We start from the raw sequence: 21,174 nt of genomic DNA on the forward strand, positions 1-21,174 counted from the left end.
ATTTACCCTCTTTTAAGAGTTTGATAATCCTCTCCTTTGTTTCAATTGACATCTCTCGTGTTGGAGCCATGATTCATGTCAGTCACTCAGATCACTCCTTTTTAGATGCAGACTAACGAGCAGATGTGATTTGATGCAGGTGTTAGTTTTGGGGATGAAAATTTACAGGGTGATTCCATAATTTTTGCCAGGGGTTGTATATTTGGACACTGACGGTGTTTTTGCTATTTTAACATGTAGTGGAGCTGAAAGCTTATTGTGAATGTGAGCCAACAGTGTAGACAGTCTGTAACTACATCCAGGGTGACTATACAGTGGGAAGGGATTAAAAGTAATTGAACTGAATAACATGTTTCATGTGGAGGTCTGTTATTCCATCATTATTGAACTGAAAAGAAGGCAAATTGCAGATCTACAGTACATATCCTTTGGAGTTCAGTTAAATCCAACATAACCCAGTAGAAATAGTGTGATTATGCTAAGTCTGTGTCCAAAAGTGGAAGAGTGTCCATGAAGGAGATGACTGAAGGAGTAACATGAAAGCATGAAAACTATGAGACAGTTTACCAGAAGGCATGTGGCAGATTGTAGCCTAGATTTCATGTTTTCTCTTGAGCAGTGTCTTTTTCTGTAGCATGCTAACATGAATTTTTCACTGGTATTGGAACAAACAAAAATACCTGCATCTACAGTCTTTGCAATAATAGCCACTAAACATTGTAACTCCTCCATCTCATCCCTAGTTGGTCACTACTCTCTGATAGTCTCTGGTACTCTCTGGAAATCTTGTTGGTTTCTATGTAACTTTGCAACTCTTTATTGAGTTGCAAAGATATCTTAAGAAGGTATAATCTGGTTTTCATCACACTTGGAAGGTACACTGGGCCGGTGGATGGTAAGAAGTGACTTGATTTTAGTTTAGTTGGGTCAGGTATCAATTTAGAGGTCAAGGTGAAATTGCCCCAAGATGGCATATCAGAAAATAATTAATTTTATGGAAGTTAGTTCAGATAATTTATTCTCATCATCTCAGAATCAATGATGTTTTTGTGGTTTCCATAATCTGTGGAAGTAACATTGTGGCTGCCTTCCATTGGAGACTAGCACACACTTAGTTGGAGATGGTGGAAAGGCATCTGGAGCCTCATCTCTGGTCCAGAAGAACCAGTGGAGAGCACAAAGCATCTTTTCTTTGGAAGACGGTGGCCGGTGTAGTGTTGAGGGGTAATCCACTTCATGGCGGTGCCCAGGTCCAAACCTGAGGTGACTTATGCGGGTGGGCAACTAGAACATTAAGGATTACAATCTTCCACTGACATAGATGGAGCCTGGACAACTCCGTATTACAATGGCTGCACTGCCTGAAATATGAAGACCTGGAAGTGTCCAGAACTCTTTGGGTGGAAACACCTATCTTTGTTCTGGTCACACCAATGGTCGGTGTACAGCAAGTGGCGGTTGCTGAGCAGACCAGCTCCTTCCAGTGATGACAGACGTCAGCTCTGTCAAAGAGCATATTTTGAGGCTCAGATCCAAGCATTCACTGGTGTTGTGTCTGTTGTTTCAGTCTATGCTTAGACTGCAGTGAGCAATGTCTTGTTGAGGGAGACATTTTATTTGCTGCTTCGCTCAGTGATTGATGACCACTGCAGAGGTGACACTTTATTAACTAAGGGCAACAAAGGTGCCGGCATACTAGGATTGCTTTGATCCACAAGGGTCTGGTAACTGTGGTCAAAATGATTCAATGCTTGACTTTGTGAAAAATCAGGGGTTAAGAGTTGCTGGATCATGTTCCAATGTCCAGAGGTAAACCACTGGACATGGTATTCTAATACTGGCGGTGTTGCCAAGGAGATCGACCATATTCTCATGGGAGAATTCATGAGAACAGTAAGGTTCACTCAGTTTGTAAATTCTGACCACAGACTTGTCGTGCCTTTTCTGAGGATTCATTTGGAGTCAAGTCAAGGCAAGTGCCCAAGATTAAATCTGGCCAGGCTTTTTCCTCAGAAATTTACATGCAATCTGGATGGAAGACTTGTAGACATGAACACAACTGAATTGTGGGAGTTAATCCGCAGCCAAGTTCCTGATGATTGTATCTGAGGCGGCAATGCCCATAGGAGGAGGAGTTTCTCTCAGGAATTCATGTGATCCAGAGAACATTGTTGGACATCCCAAACAGCAGAAACTGTTAGTGCTGAAGTTAATGGGAGGTGGTAGAGTTATGAGTTTTTCTCAGGGAAGACTAGTGTTCATCAGGGATGTGTTCTGGCTCCTTTACTGTTCAGTGCTTGCATGGACTTGGTGTTGGGTAGGGTTGTGGAAACCAGTGGTTTAGGTGCTGTTGTTGGCGAGGAAAGGTTTACTGACCCTGACTTAGCAGAATATACTGTGACCTTTGTGAAATCATTGGATATTCCAATTGCAAAAATTGAGAAGCTGAGTGAGGAATCAGAGTATGTTGCTTCACATTATTGCACCTGAAGCACATGAAGCTAATCATTTTCCGTGCCATTGTGTTCCTTCCAGTCTAGTTTTTGATTTTTGCATCCATAGTGCAAATATCATAAGGAGGCTGTGGACATGCACACCTGTGCAAGAAATAGAATGCAGTTTTGGCTGTGTCACAGCAAAACACATTTTTTTTTCAAACACTGATTAAGATGATTAGCCCTTTACATTAATAATTTGTGTCGGTGCCATCGAAATAAAATGTGATTTGTCATTGTTTTGAACCAAAATAAGACAGTGTACCATAATCACGTGATCAATCACATCAAGCTTAAAGCATTATTGTAGAGTAGTAAAGTCGACTGGTCAAACACTCTGTTTTATATTTGTGTTCAGCAGGTTTAACTGAACATTATGCTTATAATAGCTGGTGCAGTGAGACTGAAATAAATTGCAGATGTGCTGTAAAACCAAGGAAATAAACAGTGACACATTTAACACCAAGAACCACCAAAGCAACAATTACACCATCATATAATGAATAAAAGTATCATAAAGTAAAATAAAGTAGATGATGTCATGAAGGCCAGAGTGGATCTCAGTTCAATTCCCTATAAGACAGGAAAGTTGTTTTCAGTGTGTTTTTGAGTGCTTTGCATAGCAGAGCACTGGTGTGTGTGTGTGTGTGTGTGTGTGAGTGTGTGTATGTGGTGTGAGTCTGTCACCACACACACACACACACACACACACACACACACACACACACACACACACACACAGTCACACAGTTTCAATGAATTAAATAAAATTATTTCCATTGCACAAATGGTCGAAATTCATTATTATACAAATAATGAATGTTTATGAGTGCAATGGTAAGAATATTTCATGAGGTAAAAGATGAAATGTTACATTCAATGAGGTGCAGCCATGTTGAAAGGTTTTTGCCATGCTAATGCTCCCCTGAAGCATTTACTCAAAAAAAGTCTGAAGGACCTAAATGTCATGGTGAGATGCTGACGAGCTTCACTCAGTCATGTCCATGACATATACATGTTATAATAGATAATATTTGTGATTGTGATGGTTTCATTTTTTGATGAGTTGTGCACAATGTAATCATACAAAATCAGCAATTTCATCTCCCGTTAGTTACCTGTGAAACTGATTGTTAAATTCCAGCCAATGTGATTAAGATGAAAGATGAGTAATAATCTTCGATACTTTGAGTATTTAGCACATTTAACTTTTTTTTTTTTTTTTTTTTTTTTGCGGATGTCCTTTAAGCTCTCAGTAAATGTACCTAGTTTTTATTTCAAGTTAAGTCCTTAAATATTCCTTCTATCATGGAACCGAGGAATCTTATTAAATCCACACTTTATTTTCCTTGCAGATTTCCTCCCTGAGCCCTGGGGCTGTTCTTGGCATGTTCTGAGCTATAATTAAAGCAAAATGAGAATCCAAAAAAGTACATGTGATATTGCTGGATGCTAAAATCACATTTCTCCCACCTAATAAAATCGTCGGAGATTGTGTGTAGGTGCAGACGATGAGCTGCAGACTACTCCAGTGTTTGTGTTTTTCTGACATGTCCTGGTTTTGTTTTTGAACATTGGATTTTCTTCCTGGGCTACTGACCTAGTTTTGTGTTTCCTTTCGGTTGGCCCTCAGTTGGCAGCGTGTCACGTCACCACGTAGCCCCACGGGCTCTTTGACTCAGGAAGTGAATTCTAAAGATCAACATATTTTTCCACCGTGTGCCCTGTTTGAGCTTTTTGGACATGAGAATAATCTCTCTGGGAGAGGACAGATCGAGGAGCATGCAGACACACCGAGGGGATGTTAGACCACAGAGTGTTTGAGTCACAGCTCAGAACTCAGTTTTTAAGCAGGTTAGATTGGACTCACTGACGGCTGGAGCATAGGGCCCTGTCCCACTGGCGTTTAGGAGGATTTGCGCATGAAATGAGGAGACAAAAGCTGAGCATCCGCAACAAAGGTGGGCGGAAATGACAAATGTCCCGTGGTGGATCAGCGAATACATGAGGAAGAAAAGCGGATATAACAGGGAACAGAAGTGAAGGCGACCGCGGAGGCGCCCCCATGAGGGGCACAGCGGCCGTGATGCACTCGCTTCATCTGTGCCCACTCTGTCTGTATGCACGACATACCATTTGCGACCGTGATGTGGCCGTGCTGGGCACGCATCATATCTGTTTTGCACACTGTCCCGGTCCGCCGCCAAGCCGCGCCAACCCGTCGGTTGCAGATATCAGCGGATGACAGGGGATTTGCGGTGCGTTGGTTGTGTATGTCCTGCGTATGTCTTCAGTATGTGTTCAGGCAGTGATGCGGATCTCATCCGCAGCGGGATTTTTGAGCCGCTCAAAAATCCTGGCTACGGACATGCGTGCCTCTGCGGATGATCACGGACGTGTTTGGATGGCGGCACGGTTATTGCGGTTGTTTGGCGGATGTGGGCCACTTTTGTGCGCATTCCATCCGCAAATCCTCCTAAACACCAGTGGGACAGGGCCCTTAGCTGAAGCATTCCAGTCCTCAATATATTAATTTAAAATACTGCACTGATTATCACATCTTCTTTTTGCTCCTATCATCACCAGCACCTGCCTTATTGAACACACACACTGATTTTGTCTTCATTAATTGCTTCCAGTTGTGTTGTAGCTATGATTGTTTAATGGTTTGTTTGTTTGTTATCTCCTTAATGTGTGAAAAAATGAGTGCAGAAAATTGCTTCTACGGTATTAAAAATGTATATATTTTTAATGGTATGAGCCAGTCATATCTGCCTCAGCTCCTTCTAACAATAAAAACATGCACATATTTGGTTCTGTAACTTATAATATTGTATACTGAGGGATTTTCTTTTTCAAAATGGAAATAACTCAAAGTGAACAACTAGCAGCTTTGTTCTAATTGAAACTGTACGTCTGTGACACTCTCGTAATTACAGTCAACTTCATCTTAATCCCAAAACCCTGCCTGACATATGTCGGTCGCGTCATTTGATTAATAATTTTAGTGCCAAAACAAACTGCACCTAATAATAATAATAATAGTAATCATAGTAATAATAATAATAATTTCATAAAATCAGCATTTTTATTGAAATGTAAAAGATAAAGTGTTTAAATTCTTAAGTTACTCTGACACAGATGATGTGTTTGTGGTATTTGGAGGTCCACATAGCACTCACCACCCAATTTGCTACTATCCACCACAAACATGTCATGTAATGTCACACAGTTGCACTGGCAGTCACACGGTGCACACATGCAGCACTCGTATTCATACACAGCAAAGTTGCCGCTAGTGGCGGCATGCCAATAGTTGCCACTGACATGTTACGTAGAGGTCTTCTGTGTGGCGGGGGCTTCACCGTGGGTACTTTGCAAATTGATTTTACAGACTGTTCCAGTCTCCAGCCATACTTCAGCATCATCACAAGACCTACTGACAACAAAAGTTCTTCATCCTTAAACCTGGGCTTACACTGTGTGAATTTTGCCCCTTTTTCAGACGATTTTTCACTCGTGCGAGAAATTTTTTGGATTGTGCCGAGTTTCAGTTTAATCGTGCGTCCTGCATCGTGTAGTATACATGGAGTAACAAGCTGCATTTCATCTCTAACGACCACCTCCCGATCGGCAATCGTATGGTTGGATGAAAATCAAACCTGTTTGATATTCTGGTCGGCCGTCATGAGGGTTCCGTGCTGTTGAAGCAGCGCTACAAGCGTCTCTCGCACTGTGCCTGTGCAAACACCGGAGAGAGTGATCATCTCTTTGGGAGAGCAGCTTCTGTTTCTTTTATCCCCATTATTCTTCAACTCATTTAGTTGTTTTTTTTTTTAACTTTGATGTCTTCCATTAAGAGTTTTTGTAAAAATAAGAAATGTAAATAAAGTTTGAAAAAAAGAAAAAAGAAAAAAAAGTTTCTGTTTACATTTTACTTACGGAAACACGGGTCCGACGTGTGGTTTTTGAGTAGTCAGATCTCATCAGAGCATCGGGCCGTATAGTGTGAGAACTTAATCGTGCGCTCTGAACTTTTACACCCTGCGGTTTTGTTCTGTACGAGTACGATTGAAAATATCGTACAGTGTCTGCCCAGCTTAACACAGACAGTAAATCACATTTACATCTCCATTAAACATAACTGGAGCAACTATGCATCTAAAAGCAATTATAGTATATAAACTGAGTGGTACTGGAATATTTTTGTCCACTGCTCCCCCCAAAAATATGTAGCAAACTCCTCCCCCATTAAAACAAAGGATTTCCAACAGTTTGCTGTATCCTTTATTAGCATTATCATACAAATGCATTTTTGCAATAAATCAACAGCAAAGTCCTGTTTGTTAACCCTTTATCTACGGCGATTTCGCCCACGCCATATTTTCCATATGCATATTTTTTTACCGTAACTCCGCCATAGTTTGTCCAATATGAATGATTCAAAGTGCATTGTTAAGCTAACACCAAGGGCTTTCCAATGATATATGGTGTATTACGGTAAACGTAAGCCTGTGATGTCATAACGCAGAGGAAAAACACAGAAGTTTCACACTAGTGCGCCGCTGATTCTCATTACCGTAAATTCTCATGTAAGCCCTCAATCTGAAAAATTTCAACACTGACAGCAAGCCAAGAACCCGTGCTTTCCAACAGTATGCTATATGTTGCATATATTACAGTAAAGTGCGTTTGGTGACTTTTGAAACGAGGGAAAAGTATGAAAAAGAGCGTAAAAGTGACAGAAAAGTACAGAGACAGACAGCAAACATAAATGTAGTAATTTTTGAGGAAAAGGCAGGGTGTTAGTGTTGTGAAGGTGTGTGTGCGTGTTTGTGTGGGTGTGATGGCTCCATCAGCCACAAACCACTGCCCGGTGCCAACAAGCAGTGGAAACCCACCTTGCCAGCGATCCACAAAGGGGCGGCGTTCTTGCAAGGTGTGCAGGAGGTCAACCTGCTGGATGTGCAAACTTTGTAAAATTGGCCTCTGTCTTCAGCCAGACAGAAACTGTTACAAACAGTACCACACTGACAATGGACTGATGTAGTCTAGATCTAATTTTGATTCTTGATTATATATTTGTTTATAGTTTGACACTTTATTGTTTTATTCATATTGTATAATTTTGCACAAAATGAGTGATCAAATGAGAGATTTATTGCACATTTTAATAATACAGATAATAATTGATATATTTATATATAGTTTTGCACTTTGTTGTTATTCATATTGTTTGGTTCTGCACTTTAAAATTGGTTACTTTTTGCATATTTTCGCCCTGCAAAATGTTTACTTTTGCACTGTTTCTGCGCTGTTTCTGAGTTCTAGACACACAAAATTAATTATTTTGATTGTAAACACTTACAGCTTCCTGTTAAAAATGTGAAATCCAAACTTCCTTTACATAACAATCATTTTTCACTAAAAAACTGAAAAAAAAATCAAGTTCGTTTTTGTGTTTTTTCTCATTTTAAATGCTAAAACTTACAAATAATGTGTATAAATAGTTAATTAGGTGTAATATAATTGAAATTCAGGTACTCTTGGAAAAGGGTACCAAAGCACACAAACATAGAACATTATTTCTTAATTTTATTGCTATAATAAAAAATTATAACCTATCGTCCATTTATAGCCTCAGTAGGTAAAGGGTTAAAAACTAAAATAAGACTGTAAAGGCTTTGAATTTGCAATTATTTTTACAATGTGCTTTTGTTACACTGACCCATTGATACTGGGGTTTATTCAACCCAGTCTCACGGCAAGTCGTGATTCAGCAGCATGAAATGTACATTAATCTATTGGTTTGTGATATTATGACAAAAAGCGCCTAATTTTCGTCACAGCAGCACAAGTTCATTGTAATTCATTCCGTGATGGCTGCACGAAATTAAAAGTGAAGCGGGGGGTTTGGGTGGTTATGGTTAGGGTGGGGGGAAGGAGTAGGGTTAGTAATAGTGAGTTAAAAAAAACCCTCTCGTGAAAATTTGACTCATTTTGTGAGGGGAGCACGAAAAAAAACAAAACCGTGAGACTGGGCTGGGTGTATCCCTGGGTTCTGCAGCACAAAGCAGATGATTGTGACAGGCACCTAATGTTTGATCCCCTGTGCAGTGAGACAGACACAGAAAATATGTTTCAAAGGTTTTATTAATCTACAGATGCAATCAGGTGGATATATATGAGCTGAAGTTCCACAGGTAAAGGACTGCAGCAAGAGGCCACTGGAAAGTCTAAACTGAAATTCCCTTCTTGAAAATGAACACTGTTTCAGACTGTGGCAGCAGTCTTTAAGATTGAACAGAAAATGTTACTTGCAACATGTGTGAAAAGAACTCAGGTTCAGGAGATGCACAGTAACGACAGTCCTCTTCAACAAAAAGCTGGCTGAGAAAATACATGACCAGGGCTCAAGTAGCAAAAGGCAAACACAGAAGTATGAAAATTGGAAGACTGAATGAACATTAAGGGGCTGGTGTGGGTCAAAAACCCTGAGAAGCTAAACTGGAATAAAACACACTGAGCTATGCAGTGGAACAACGAAAATGAAGACAACATGTGGGACAACTTATTCAAACGGGACGGCTAGTACTGGCAACAGGAAGGTGCACAAGACAACGCGAGTTTAAAAGGGCGTGGGAGTAATTTAAAAAAGTGAGGACAGGTGGAGCGTCGGCTGAGGAGCTGAACAAAGAAGACTGCACGAGGTCGCTAGGCAACAGGAGAACAATGCAGCCAACACAAGAGAAACCATAACGCCAGCTCCGGCTGGTGACAGGATGAGCTCACGGAACTGTGACATATGATGAGATTTAATTACACTTCCTTTTTGGAGTTCTCATTTTGAAAATGTGCTGATGAGTTTCAGAAGCTCTCACACACTCAACCGCTTACTCCAATGTAGGGTCACAGGCGTCTGGAGCCTATCTCAGCAGTCATAGGGTGTGAGGCGGGGTACACCCTGGACAGGATGCCAGTCTGCCGCATGGCCACATATAGCCAGACAAACCCCCCATACACACACACACACACACACACACCTACGGACAATTTAAAGTTGACAGTCCATCAAACCTGCATGTCTTTGGATTTGGGAGGAACCCGGAGCACCCACAGTGAACCCACACAAACATGTGGAGAACATGCAAACTCCACACAGAAAGACCACAGGTGGGAATCAACCCCACGACCTTCTTACTGTGAGGCAACAGTGCTAACCTCTAAGCCACTGTGCTGCCATTTCAGAAGATGTTTGGGTGTTAATTTCAAATCCATCTACAATCTCAGACCTCTTGGCCAGAAAATTGGTAATGTGGGAGGAAACCCACGCAAACACAGGGAGAACATGCAAACTCTACACAGAAAGAGCACAAGTGGGAATCGATGCCATGACCTTCTTGCTGTGAGGCAACAGTGCTAAACACTAAGCCACTGTGATGCCTGTAATTAACACTATTATTTTCAATATACTTGCAATTGTTAAGTTTAGGGATTTAAGTAATAATGTTTCATTTGATTTAATTAATTTCAACTACAATATTGTTTTGCACTTAATTGACAATTATGTGGAAAAAGTTACCTTTATCAATTAAATTTGTTTTATTTCTTCAGGAGGTCCTTAGATACCGTGCTCCCACCACGGCCAAAACCAAAAGTTTAGACATACGGAGGTATAGCTCTCATCACCCCATCATCCCTGGTAGCCTAAACTCTGTGTGTGTCTGTGTATGTGTGTGTGTGCATGCTGCAGAAGCTTGCAGTGCCATTTCCTGCATCCATAATTAAGCTTAAGATACAGCCATCAACGGCAGCATAATTGACCAATCAGAGTGGAAACGAGAGTTTCAAACTTTCAGAGAAAGAGTGAGAGAGACGCAACAGAAAACAAGAAGAAAAAGCCATTTACATGCTAATGCTGTCCTCCTCCTGCCTCGTTTGCTACCTTGCCCACTGCTCTCAAGTAAGCTCTTTACTGGCAAGCCGGTTGCCATGTTTATACAATAAACAAACAATGATGAGGTTAAAGTCTTTTCATGCACCTCTTTGTGCGTGCCTACAGTATTAGCAGCCGTCAGCTGTTGCATAACTGTTGTGTAGTGTCTGAGACTCTTTGTCATCCCTGTGGTTTTTCTCATTTTTGTTTCCTAGGCGACAGAATGGGCACCGGATGAAGAAACCAGGAGGTCCTGTCAGAGCAAAGGCAAAACAGAGGTAACCTCGATCCTGCCCCCAATTACAACACATGGTGTCAGGCTGCAGCGAGGCCATCGGGATATGTTATGGCTGGAGCTGTGAAGTCTTTTGGGGTCTCCAGAGAGCACTCAGTACAGAACTGCTTTTCAGAGCATTCCTACCATCGAGAAAGACAAGGAGAGAGAGGAGCACAGAGCAAACTGGGATCAGAATCCTCCCAAAACAAACACTGCTGTTTTGAATGAGTTAAGGCACCTTGACACGAATTTGATCCCCTGCATTAGCATGCAATGTTGCTTGCCAATGAGTAAATACATCATAAACTGTTGTAAAGTGTGCATGGCTGCGTGCGTGCAAAGAAGATTTTGAAATGTTAGTTGTGAACATTGCGCAACCTATTTGAAAACACCGTGAAATCTTTGTGCGCGGTGCATCTGAACGATTAGAACGAGATGCTACATCCGTAATAAAAATAACTTTATAGATCCATTATCTGCTTCATGAGAAGGAATGAAATCCATTAAATAATTACCTTTGAGACTCCAAATGCATTCTCCACCACACAATGTGCATGAGACAACCTGCTGCTGTAGATAATTTCTTTGTGATTCTGGGAGCGATGAGAGAATGGTGTCACCAACCAAGTTCTGAGAGCAAACGTGTCATCGGCTATGAAATGATTATTTTATTTTATTTTATTTTATTAATTAATTAATTAATATGTTTTTATTTTATTTACAAAACAACATATAGCACAATCATACAACATGACAGAAACACAAATAAATAAAGGGATACAGAAAGTATATGGAGGAATGTGCATGTGTGTAGTGTGTGTGCACAGAGTAAATACATGAGTGTTATTTCACCACAAATTTAACATCTGGGAGAATAAACAATTAATAACAGATCATAAATGTGCAGAAAATAGGGACAAACAATAACAGGCCGTGGCAACAAATATAAATAAAGATAAAGGCAAGAGGACAAAGACAACATGACAACATAAAACGAAACCAGCAATAACAAGAAATGATTATTTTATAAAGCGTGGTGTCAAGCAGGACAAAGCGGGACACATTGGCACGACATTGGTTGCGCAGTAGTACGGGGTAGAGGTGGGCGGATCGATCCCAATATCGATAATATCGATACCAACGCTGGTATTGATATTGAACGATCCTCGTGTAAAAAGATTGATACTCAACCTTTTTTTCCCTCCCGCACGCACTGACTGCTGCGCATGCAGATTCATCAAAGTCTACGCTCTGTCTGTAAGAGCAGGGCTGCACTGTGTCACACAACACAGAGCAGCACACCCTCCCCCCTCTGATCTTTTGTTGTTGCGCCGTCACTTGGCTCAGCGGCGCCAGCCAATTTGGTTGTGGTGTGTTAATTTTGTTGTATTGTGGTTTGTCAGCCCTCTACCTCAGGATATTTTGTTTTAAGTTGTGTTGATTGATATTTTTTAAACAAAAATGTTGATTGTGATAATAAAGTATTTTGTTGTCACGTACAATGTTTGGAGAAATTCTGTCCTAGGTCTTTTGGATCCTTTGGATCTATGAAGCTTAAATATGAAAAAGTATTGGTATCAATATCGATGATACTGGGCCTGTATTTACTTGGTATCGGAACAATACCAAAATTCCCGGTATCGCCCACCTCTAGTGCGGGGATCAGATTTGTGCAATGTCAAGGTGCCTTTAGGTTTGTGGTTTAGAAAATTGACTGCCATGATACATTTGTCAGAAATAATGCCTATAGAGTGGCGAATGATACCAAAATGACAAGTTTTCACCTCACTATCTCTGCATAATGCAGAACAGCTCCAGGAAATGATACTTGGAAAAAAGTGTCATTGCCAATAAATGTGTTTGCTTCATTTCCCAAGAACAGGCTTCATTTGCTGCAGAGACTCTGCCAATGTCACAAATAGGTTTCTATTCATTTGCAATGAGCACTCATGTTTTGGAACAATAGAACAATGAAAGCTGGAGACAGTGAATTACATTTGTTTTTCATTCCAACCTGATATCCAAAATGGATTTCCATCATTCTTTTGGCTATATGCCTGAACGTAGTTGAATCATCTTGCAGCTCCTCTCTGAAGACTGTACTGTGGTACTTATATTGATGATTCATTTGTTGATTGTTTTTAATTAAGTGTATTTTATAGCATAAAAGGGACAAATGCTCATTGGAAGCTCTTCAGAGCTGAGCTTAATATTTTGAATCTGATTTATTGAACATGAGTAGCACACTGATTAGTCTGTAATATGTCATCAGCCCATTGATGGAACTTGGGTCTCTGTCATACTCAGATGAAGGTTATGAATACTGCACTGTGTCCTGAAAATTTTGATGAAAGCAGCACAATTGGAATGGAAATTCTTACTGATTACAGCCCTCCCATGTTTTCACAGCATGTAATATGTTCCCACTAATATGTTTCAGTGAACATGATCATATGCATGCCATGCCCAATTCATTGGTCTTACTATGAACAATCACATTCTCATGTATCTGCCCTGTCCTTATCAATACTGTGCCACGTGCTGCACTTTTTCAACCCTAATCCATTTATTCTGCATTTTGTGTCCACATGGAGGTTCAACTGTGAACTACAGTCAGAAAAAACAGTAGAGTTGGGACGACTAATGAAAATCATTGGTGGACTAGTCAGGTACCATTAGTCATTGACTAGTCAACTAGTCAGCGATTAAATGTGAGATTGAATGAATTATCAGTATCAGGGGTCATGACACAAAATGGTTGGATACAAATGCTTAGGTCAGAACAACCCAGTCTCATGGCATGTCGTGATAGCAGCACTAAAATTTACATTAATCTATTGGTTTGTGATATTGTCACAAGAAATGCCACATTTTCATCATGGCAGCACAAATTCATTCTAATACATTCTGTGATGGCTGCACAAAATTAAAAATGAAGTCGGGGTGGTTTTGGTTAGAGTTGGGAGAAGGAGTAGCGTTCGGTTATGGTTAAGGTTAGGGTTGGGGTAGGAGTAAGGGTAGTAGGGTTAGGGTTATGGTTAGAAGCTGAGTTGCTCAGAAACAGATGGGATTCATTCAAAATGATTTACTCAGAGAACAAGCAGGGTTCGGTACACAAGGAAGCAGTCAAAAATCAGCAACAGTAACAGACTCATGAGGCATAGCACAATCCTCAGTCCTGACATTAAGCCAATTTTCAATCTTCATGGTGAAATGCAAATGTGACATTTATTTGAACAAATGCAAGTACAAAATCACAAATACAAAAAAAAAATAGCCTTAGCATGAAGACAATACCTGTTTTCATTTCCTAGGCACAGACTACCCATTTGAGCTGACTGATTCACCTGCCAAAGTTCACACACTGGTCTATTGTTTTGAGGGTTAAGTGAACTTAATAAATGGCTTTTGACTAGTCGATGAACAAAAGCTAATTGACTAGTCAGATGTTACCTAGTCATAGTCGACTACTGTGCCTACTTGTCCCATCCATAATAAACAGCTCTGCTGCAAAATGTGCTCGTCTCTAGTAAACACACACTGAAATGTGCTCTGCATGCCTACAAATGTGGCAAAGTAAACCACAATTTGTACGATGCATTTCTGCATCATGACCTGGTTGAGTGTTGGAGTGCATACAATGGATTGCCTTTCATGTGCTTGCAGGGTATCCTGTGCAAATGCAATATCTAGGAATATACAGTGAGGAAAATACGTATTTGACCACCCTGCGATTTTGCAAGTTCTCCCACTTAGAAATCATGGTGGGGTCTGAAATTTGCATCTTAGGTGCATGTCCACTGTGAGAGACATAATCTAAAAAAAAAAAAAAAAAAAAATCCGGAAATCACAATGTATGATTTAATAAAATGAGTGACTGTGCAAGAAGGAGAAGAGTGAGGAAAGCCACCAAGACACCTAGACAACCCAGAAGAAGTTATAGGCTTCTGTGGTTATGATTGGAGAAATTTATATATTTAATTAATTAATATCAAGTTGTAGAGATTTGCTTTCAGTTTGAGTCTAAGGAAGATAATTTGGGAAATGTTATATTGAGAAGCCTGGTTTACTTTTTTGCATTTGAAATGTCATAAACAAAATAAAATATGTGAAATACTAAGGGGCTGAATACTTTTGCAATATATATATATATATATATATATATGTAGAGAGGGGGGGTTCTGTATTGTTATTGAACATGCCCAAATTGTATGTAAGACAATAGGATCTTAATAATTACTTAAACAGCTGCATTTCTAAAGAACACAATGCTCATATGGCTGAAGTTATTTTAGCATTGCGTTATATTTAAAAATATGTTGAAACATTACAAATATGTTCAGTTCCAATCACTGACAGTTACTGAAGTAATCATGTCACTATATTTCTGTGATCAGTAAATACAGATGTATGGTTTGAAATGTGGTGTGTGTGTGTGTGTGTGTGTGTGTGTGTGTGTGTGTGTGTGTGTGTGGGTGTGTGTGTGTGTGTGTGTGTGTGTGTGTGTGTGTGTGTGAGCGTGTGTGCGCGCATGCGTACGTGTGTGCCTTATTATAGTTCTTTGTTCTCTTACTGCCTGCAGACTGAATGTCAGAACTACATCAGAGTCTTACTGGTGAACAAAACCGAGGTCATGACCTGTGGGACCAACGCGTTCCAGCCCCTGTGTATCACTCGAGAGGTACGAAGAAACTGCGTGTGGTTGTGTTTGCTTGTACATGAAAGAGATGGACAATTCAGCTGACTCCTTTATCTCTCTGTGCTGATTTGGCTTTTTGTCCCTCTCAGGTGGGCAACATGAGCAGTGTGCTGGAGCGAGTGAACGGCGTGGCACGTTGCCCGTACGACCCTCGCCACAACTCCACAGCAGTGGTGACAGAGAGTGGCGAACTCTACGCCGCCACTGTCATTGACTTCTCTGGACGTGACCCCGTCATATACCGCAGCCTGGGTGGCATGCCGCCCCTCCGCACTGCACAGTACAACTCCAAATGGCTAAATGGTACAGTGGCACACAAGAAGGACTTTGTATATCTTCATGTCTTGGCTCAATGTGTAAAAATGACTTTTATCAGAGCTGCAGTAGAGTTCATTTCTCCACCTCTGAGCTTGCAGTTTGCTGAGCGCACGACACTACCCCAATGCTGCCATAATACAGAGCACAGGCAGCTTTAAGAAGTACCACTAGTTACCTCCACCAATGAAGTTGGAGGAGGTTATGTTTTTGATAAAGGATGGTATCCTTTTACCGACTGTCGATGTCTGATCCAGATCTGATTCAGATTACAGTTTTTGTGGCCATTTAAACTGAACATTGTAACCCCATTTAATGTATATTTAAATCCACCAACAAAGCTGGTGGAGATAAATATATAAGTTAAAAATATACAGTAGGTAAATATGTTTTTGCCCGTTTGTTTGTCTGTTTGTTTGTTAACAGCCTGGAGCCCACAATTTTTTATATAGTATTAGGATTTTTTTTTCCTGAAGATTCATATCCTGATAGGCAGGAGTTATTCAATTTTAAAGTTCATATGTCAAAGGTCAAAGTCCAGAAAAATCTTGGAAAATTAGAAAAGCTCCTATCTGTAGCATTGAATGAATGTTAAATAATTCATAACTGTCAAAAAAGATCTAATTTCTTTTGTATTTGTTATGGAGGATGGTATCCTTTATCGACTGACAAAGTCTGATTCGGAGCTGATCCAGATTTCAGGTTTTGTGGCCATTTCAATTTAACATTGAAAACCCCATTTAACGTATATTTTACAATATATCTAAATCAAATGTGCCCCAGTCACTCTCATATTTGAAAGTGAGGTGCAGACTGGCTCTCACTATCACCTGATAAAGTCTGATCTGGATTTGAAACGGATTGTGGATTTTGTGGACATTTGAATGTAATATTGAAAAGCCCATTTGGTGCACATTTACATTATATCTCAATCAGAAATGCCTCAATCACTCTAATTTGTGACAGTGAGGTGCAAACTGGTGCTCTCAATGAATTGACTAAATTTGATCCGCATCTGATACATATTTAGGTGTTTGATTTTACATTGAAAAGCCCTTTTAATGTGTTGTATTGTATTTATGAAAAGAGACTTCTAATAGAATTTTGACCTTGAAATTTTTTTCCAAGGTAAAAATTTGTGGAATTGGAAACTAGTGTTGGCGGAGGTTTGTGCTCTATGAGCACAGTGCTCTACTTATGGTTTTAAAATATTTGGAATATATCTATGGATGAATTAAAAGATTTTGAGTATGTCAGTCTGCCAAAGACAAGCGAAAGACACATAAAACTGAGGTGCACACATTTTATCACCTTAATGGAGGATATCACTGTGAGTTTTCTGAGTTTAGCTCTATTGCGATAAGCTTAGTTTACAGTTATGGTCGGACGTTTACATACAGTACATGCATCAGGCTCATGAATCTCATGATGATTTTGGGCTTTTACTGATGTCTTTGAACTATTCTTTTGCCATGGTGGAATGATTGTACAGTATACATCATTAATTACTTTAAAAATTAAGAATTCAATGCACAGTTTATTTTGGATCTTCTCCCTTTCATCACTTGGGGATGCCACATTAGATCCAAGGTGAATCTGCATGTTGATTTCACACCAGTGCCAGTTTTACTTCCTCATGCAACTCCACATTATATGGAGAATTGGCAGGGGTGGTCTTAAACTAGGAATCTTCAGCTCTTTAAACAAGAGCACTAACCACTTCACCACTACCCCGACCATGTTCTGTAATCCTTACAGGGTCAAAATTATACATACAAACTGAAATATATAAATGCATTCACTTAAATATTTTAATACATGGTGCTGTCACCAGTTTGCCAAGTTTTGGAAGAAGATCCAAGCTATTATCCTCAGATGAGAGGAACTTGGTTGGGATGTTCAGGAACACCCCAGGAACCACTAATAGAATAGAATAGAATAGAATAGAATAGAATAGAATAGAATAGAATCACTCACATTCATCATCACTAACCTCCATACCACCAACTGTTTGGGTGCAAATAATATATTTGGCTATAAGCAAAACTTAATTGGCATATTTACAGTCAGAATCCCACCCAGTCATCACTGACAGATCTCAGGGTGTATATGCACCCATCTAAGTCCAGAAACCCTGGTAAAGCATGTCCACACAAAAGGATACCCACAGGGCACCCATTCATGACCCTTGTTCATGCACTGCACAGTGGGTTAATAACTAGCTTCTGTTAAACATCACAACATAGGATTTTAAAATGACACTTGGCTTCAGCAGCACAGATATCACATGTGAAACAGGAGTTACTGAGGGGTTTAAACAGCGGCTTGAATGAACAGTGAGAATGTTTCATGAAAAAATGTGTGCAGTGCAAAAATAGAGGTGGTGGAGGTTAATGTCTGACTTTTTTAAATGATGATAGTTGTCAAAATTTTTGATGTGTTCTACTGAACGTTCTGGCAGCTAACAGCAGTAGTGGGTTGTGTGTGCATATGTGAAAGAGTTGCTGTTTGGTGATGGTAGGTTGTGCACAGTGAATTTTTCTGTTTTTTCTTTTTATTATTGGTTGTTTGGCTGAGCAGCCGGTCTGCTCTGTGTTAGCCTGATCTCAGAAGCTAAGCAGTGCAGGATCTGGTTAGTACTTGGATGGGAGACCTCTATGGAACACCAGCAGCTGTGTGTGTTTCTCCAGGTGAAACTGGAGTTGCGTCAGGAAGGGCATCCGGCATAAAACCTGTGCCAAATACAGAAGCGGATCTGGCTGTATCCACTGTGGCGACCCCGAACAAACGGGAATCATCTTTCAATTTGATGTGTTGACAAATGGTAATAGAAGTCGATGTTCTGATACAGAAAAATCATAGCATCTCCACATGGACTGTTTGATGTATCAGATGGACAAGGTATTGAAAAATAACAGCTGATTTCTGTTTCTTCGGTTTTTAAATAATGGAGGAACTGCACACGAAGTATCACTGTAGTATTCTGAATATGTGCTGGCAGTGCTGGTATGATGCAGCTGATAGACTGATATTGAGACACAGAAATGGATGTCTGCAAGCTGAGCACAATCTTTGTTATTGTTGGATACATTACGACACAGTAATCTGCATTATCTAAACAGCCTTCCACAGATCACACAGAGGAACTGCACTGAAATAAAGAACCAACTAAAAGGCATTACAATTGTTAAAACCTGAATGAATTAAATTTATGAACTTAAATGAGTAAGTTAGATCAACTCTAAGTTACAAACTTGAGTTCAAACAACTTAATTCATTCAGATTTTACCCATTTTAATGTTTTTTTTTAAGTTGGTTCAACTATTCTCTTTTTTCAGTGTGAGATCTGAGCTGAGGTCTGTACTGCTGGCTCAGTGACATTGTTCAACATTGCTTATGTGGAACTTTTAACATCCCGGGTTGTCAGAAAAAGCTTCTGTAGCCTAAATTATGAAGTGGTCATTTCACACTAATTATTTTTAATCTACTTTCACAGTTAAATATGGTTTGAGTTTCAATTTGAACATTCTCAACATAGTACAATTCTATGGAGCTAAATCAAGGTCAAAAGTTTTGCAATCTGAAAATAACAAAAGATTGAAAAAATAAATTTTGAAACTGAAAATTAAAGTTTTGTTCTTGAATTTTATAATCATTTAAATAGTATTCTCAAAATAAAAATAAGTGTAAGATATATATTTTTCAGTTTAAATAAATTTTTGAGCTCTGTCATTTTTTTGATCAAATAATTTATTTTCATTCATATTCTTTTTTCACCTTCAGATCTTTTTTTGACTTTCAGATCTTATTTTTTTCAGTTTCAAACTTTTGGCCCCGTTCTGGCGTGGGAGGGCGTGGCTTTGATTGAGAGGGGCGTGGAATTGTGAGTGACAGGAGAGCAATCAGTCCTCACACGATGTTGCTTTCAGGAAACATGGGTACTTGATAGATAATGACTCTGCTCTCTTCTCCATCGTGAATTATTACGCGGCTGGTGCATGAAACAAAATAGAGAATGAAAGCTTATTACGAGGCTTTAAACCCTCAAGATAAAGCTGTTATTGTGATCGATGTGTAGCAGTTGGTTTCAGTGGATCCGTATGTTGTACCGGATAGTGAATTTAATGATGATGTAACAAAGTGTCCGGCAGTTTCAATCCTCAGGCAAAACATTGTGGTCGATGCAACAGGCTGGAGGTCAAGAACATGCAAGGAGGCAGGCAGGACTATGGAATGCAGGTACAGAGCTGGAATGAAGGCACAAACTGGTGAGGAACTAACTCACCCAGTGAGCTTGTATAACCCCAGGTGATCATCAGCAAATCAGAACAGGTGTGCATGGAAAACACCAGAACAAGGGTTTGCCAGACAGAGGGGAAACACCCATCACCAAGAACCAAGAGACAAACAAGAGAGATAGTGACAGACAGACCCAAGCAGAAAAACCCAGCAAGAGATAGGACACACAGAATAACAAAAACACATCAAAACAGAAAAATAACTAAACAGACCAAATTCAAACAGATAGCCAGACAAAGATTCAACCCTGACAGTACCCCCCCAGCAGGATCCGAAATTAGGTGGGAGGGAATCCACGACCTCTCCTTGGGGCCATTTCCTCCCAGTCCACGAGACACTAGATCCCATGTCCACAGCGGCGAGAGTCCAGGAGCCGTCGCACAGTAAAAACAGGGCCACTGTCAACAAACTGGTGTAAGGCGGGGGAATGGCCAGAGGGCACAACGGGCTGACATGAAAGGTTAGATGGATGTGCAGAGACCTGGGAGATGGAGGCAAACAGATACTGGCTTAATGATTTTGGAGACTGGTAACGAGCCAATGAACCTGGGATCCAGCTTTCTGGGCAGTCCTTTCAACGGAGATGACAAGTGATAGCCAAACCTTCTGACCAGGCTCGTATGGTGGTGCAGAGGATCTTTTCTGATCAGCAGCTTCCTTATAGGGGAATGAAGGCCACAGCAGGGCTGTTTTGCCTGCTCCCAGGTTTGTTGGCAGCAGATAATGAGTCCAAGGGCAGATGGAACAGGAGAGTTAGGGACTGTGAATGTTGATGACCATAAACAACATGAAAAGGGGAAAAAAGGATGCAGAAGAGGGATGCAGAAGGAAGCTTTATGTGCAGGTTCTATCCGGGCAATTGTGAAAGACCATGAGGCAGGAAGCTGAGAGGGTGAGAATTGGAGTGCTTTTTCGAGTTCTTGGGTTGTGGCATTCTGGTTTGACCATTGCCTGTGGATTGGTAGCCCGAGGTTAAGCTGGCAGTGACCACGAGGAGGTGGCAGAACTCCCTCCAGAAGTTAGACATGAATTGAGGACCCCGATCAGACATGATGTCCTGGGGAAAGCCATGCAGTTTAAACACTTGAGAAAGCATTACGTTGGCTGTTTCTTTAGCTGACGGCAGTTTGAGCATTGGAATAAAATGAGACAT

General features: G+C 40.3%; 1 protein-coding gene across 4 annotated transcripts in view; it reads left to right on the plus strand.

Moving 5' to 3' along the window:
* The window catches only part of sema5ba (sema domain, seven thrombospondin repeats (type 1 and type 1-like), transmembrane domain (TM) and short cytoplasmic domain, (semaphorin) 5Ba), a 945,671-nt gene that overhangs the window by 621,094 nt on the left and 303,403 nt on the right, over positions 1 to 21,174 (plus strand). For all 4 annotated transcript variants that reach the window (XM_034185844.1, XM_034185841.1, XM_034185842.1 and 1 more), the window contains 3 exons: positions 10,647 to 10,709; positions 15,291 to 15,389; positions 15,497 to 15,710. In XM_034185844.1, the coding sequence (XP_034041735.1) occupies positions 10,647 to 10,709; positions 15,291 to 15,389; positions 15,497 to 15,710 (376 nt within the window). The remainder of the gene's footprint in view (positions 1 to 10,646; positions 10,710 to 15,290; positions 15,390 to 15,496; positions 15,711 to 21,174) is intronic.

Source organism: Thalassophryne amazonica, chromosome 14, assembly GCF_902500255.1.
Source record: "Thalassophryne amazonica chromosome 14, fThaAma1.1, whole genome shotgun sequence".
Taxonomy (NCBI): domain Eukaryota; kingdom Metazoa; phylum Chordata; class Actinopteri; order Batrachoidiformes; family Batrachoididae; genus Thalassophryne; species Thalassophryne amazonica.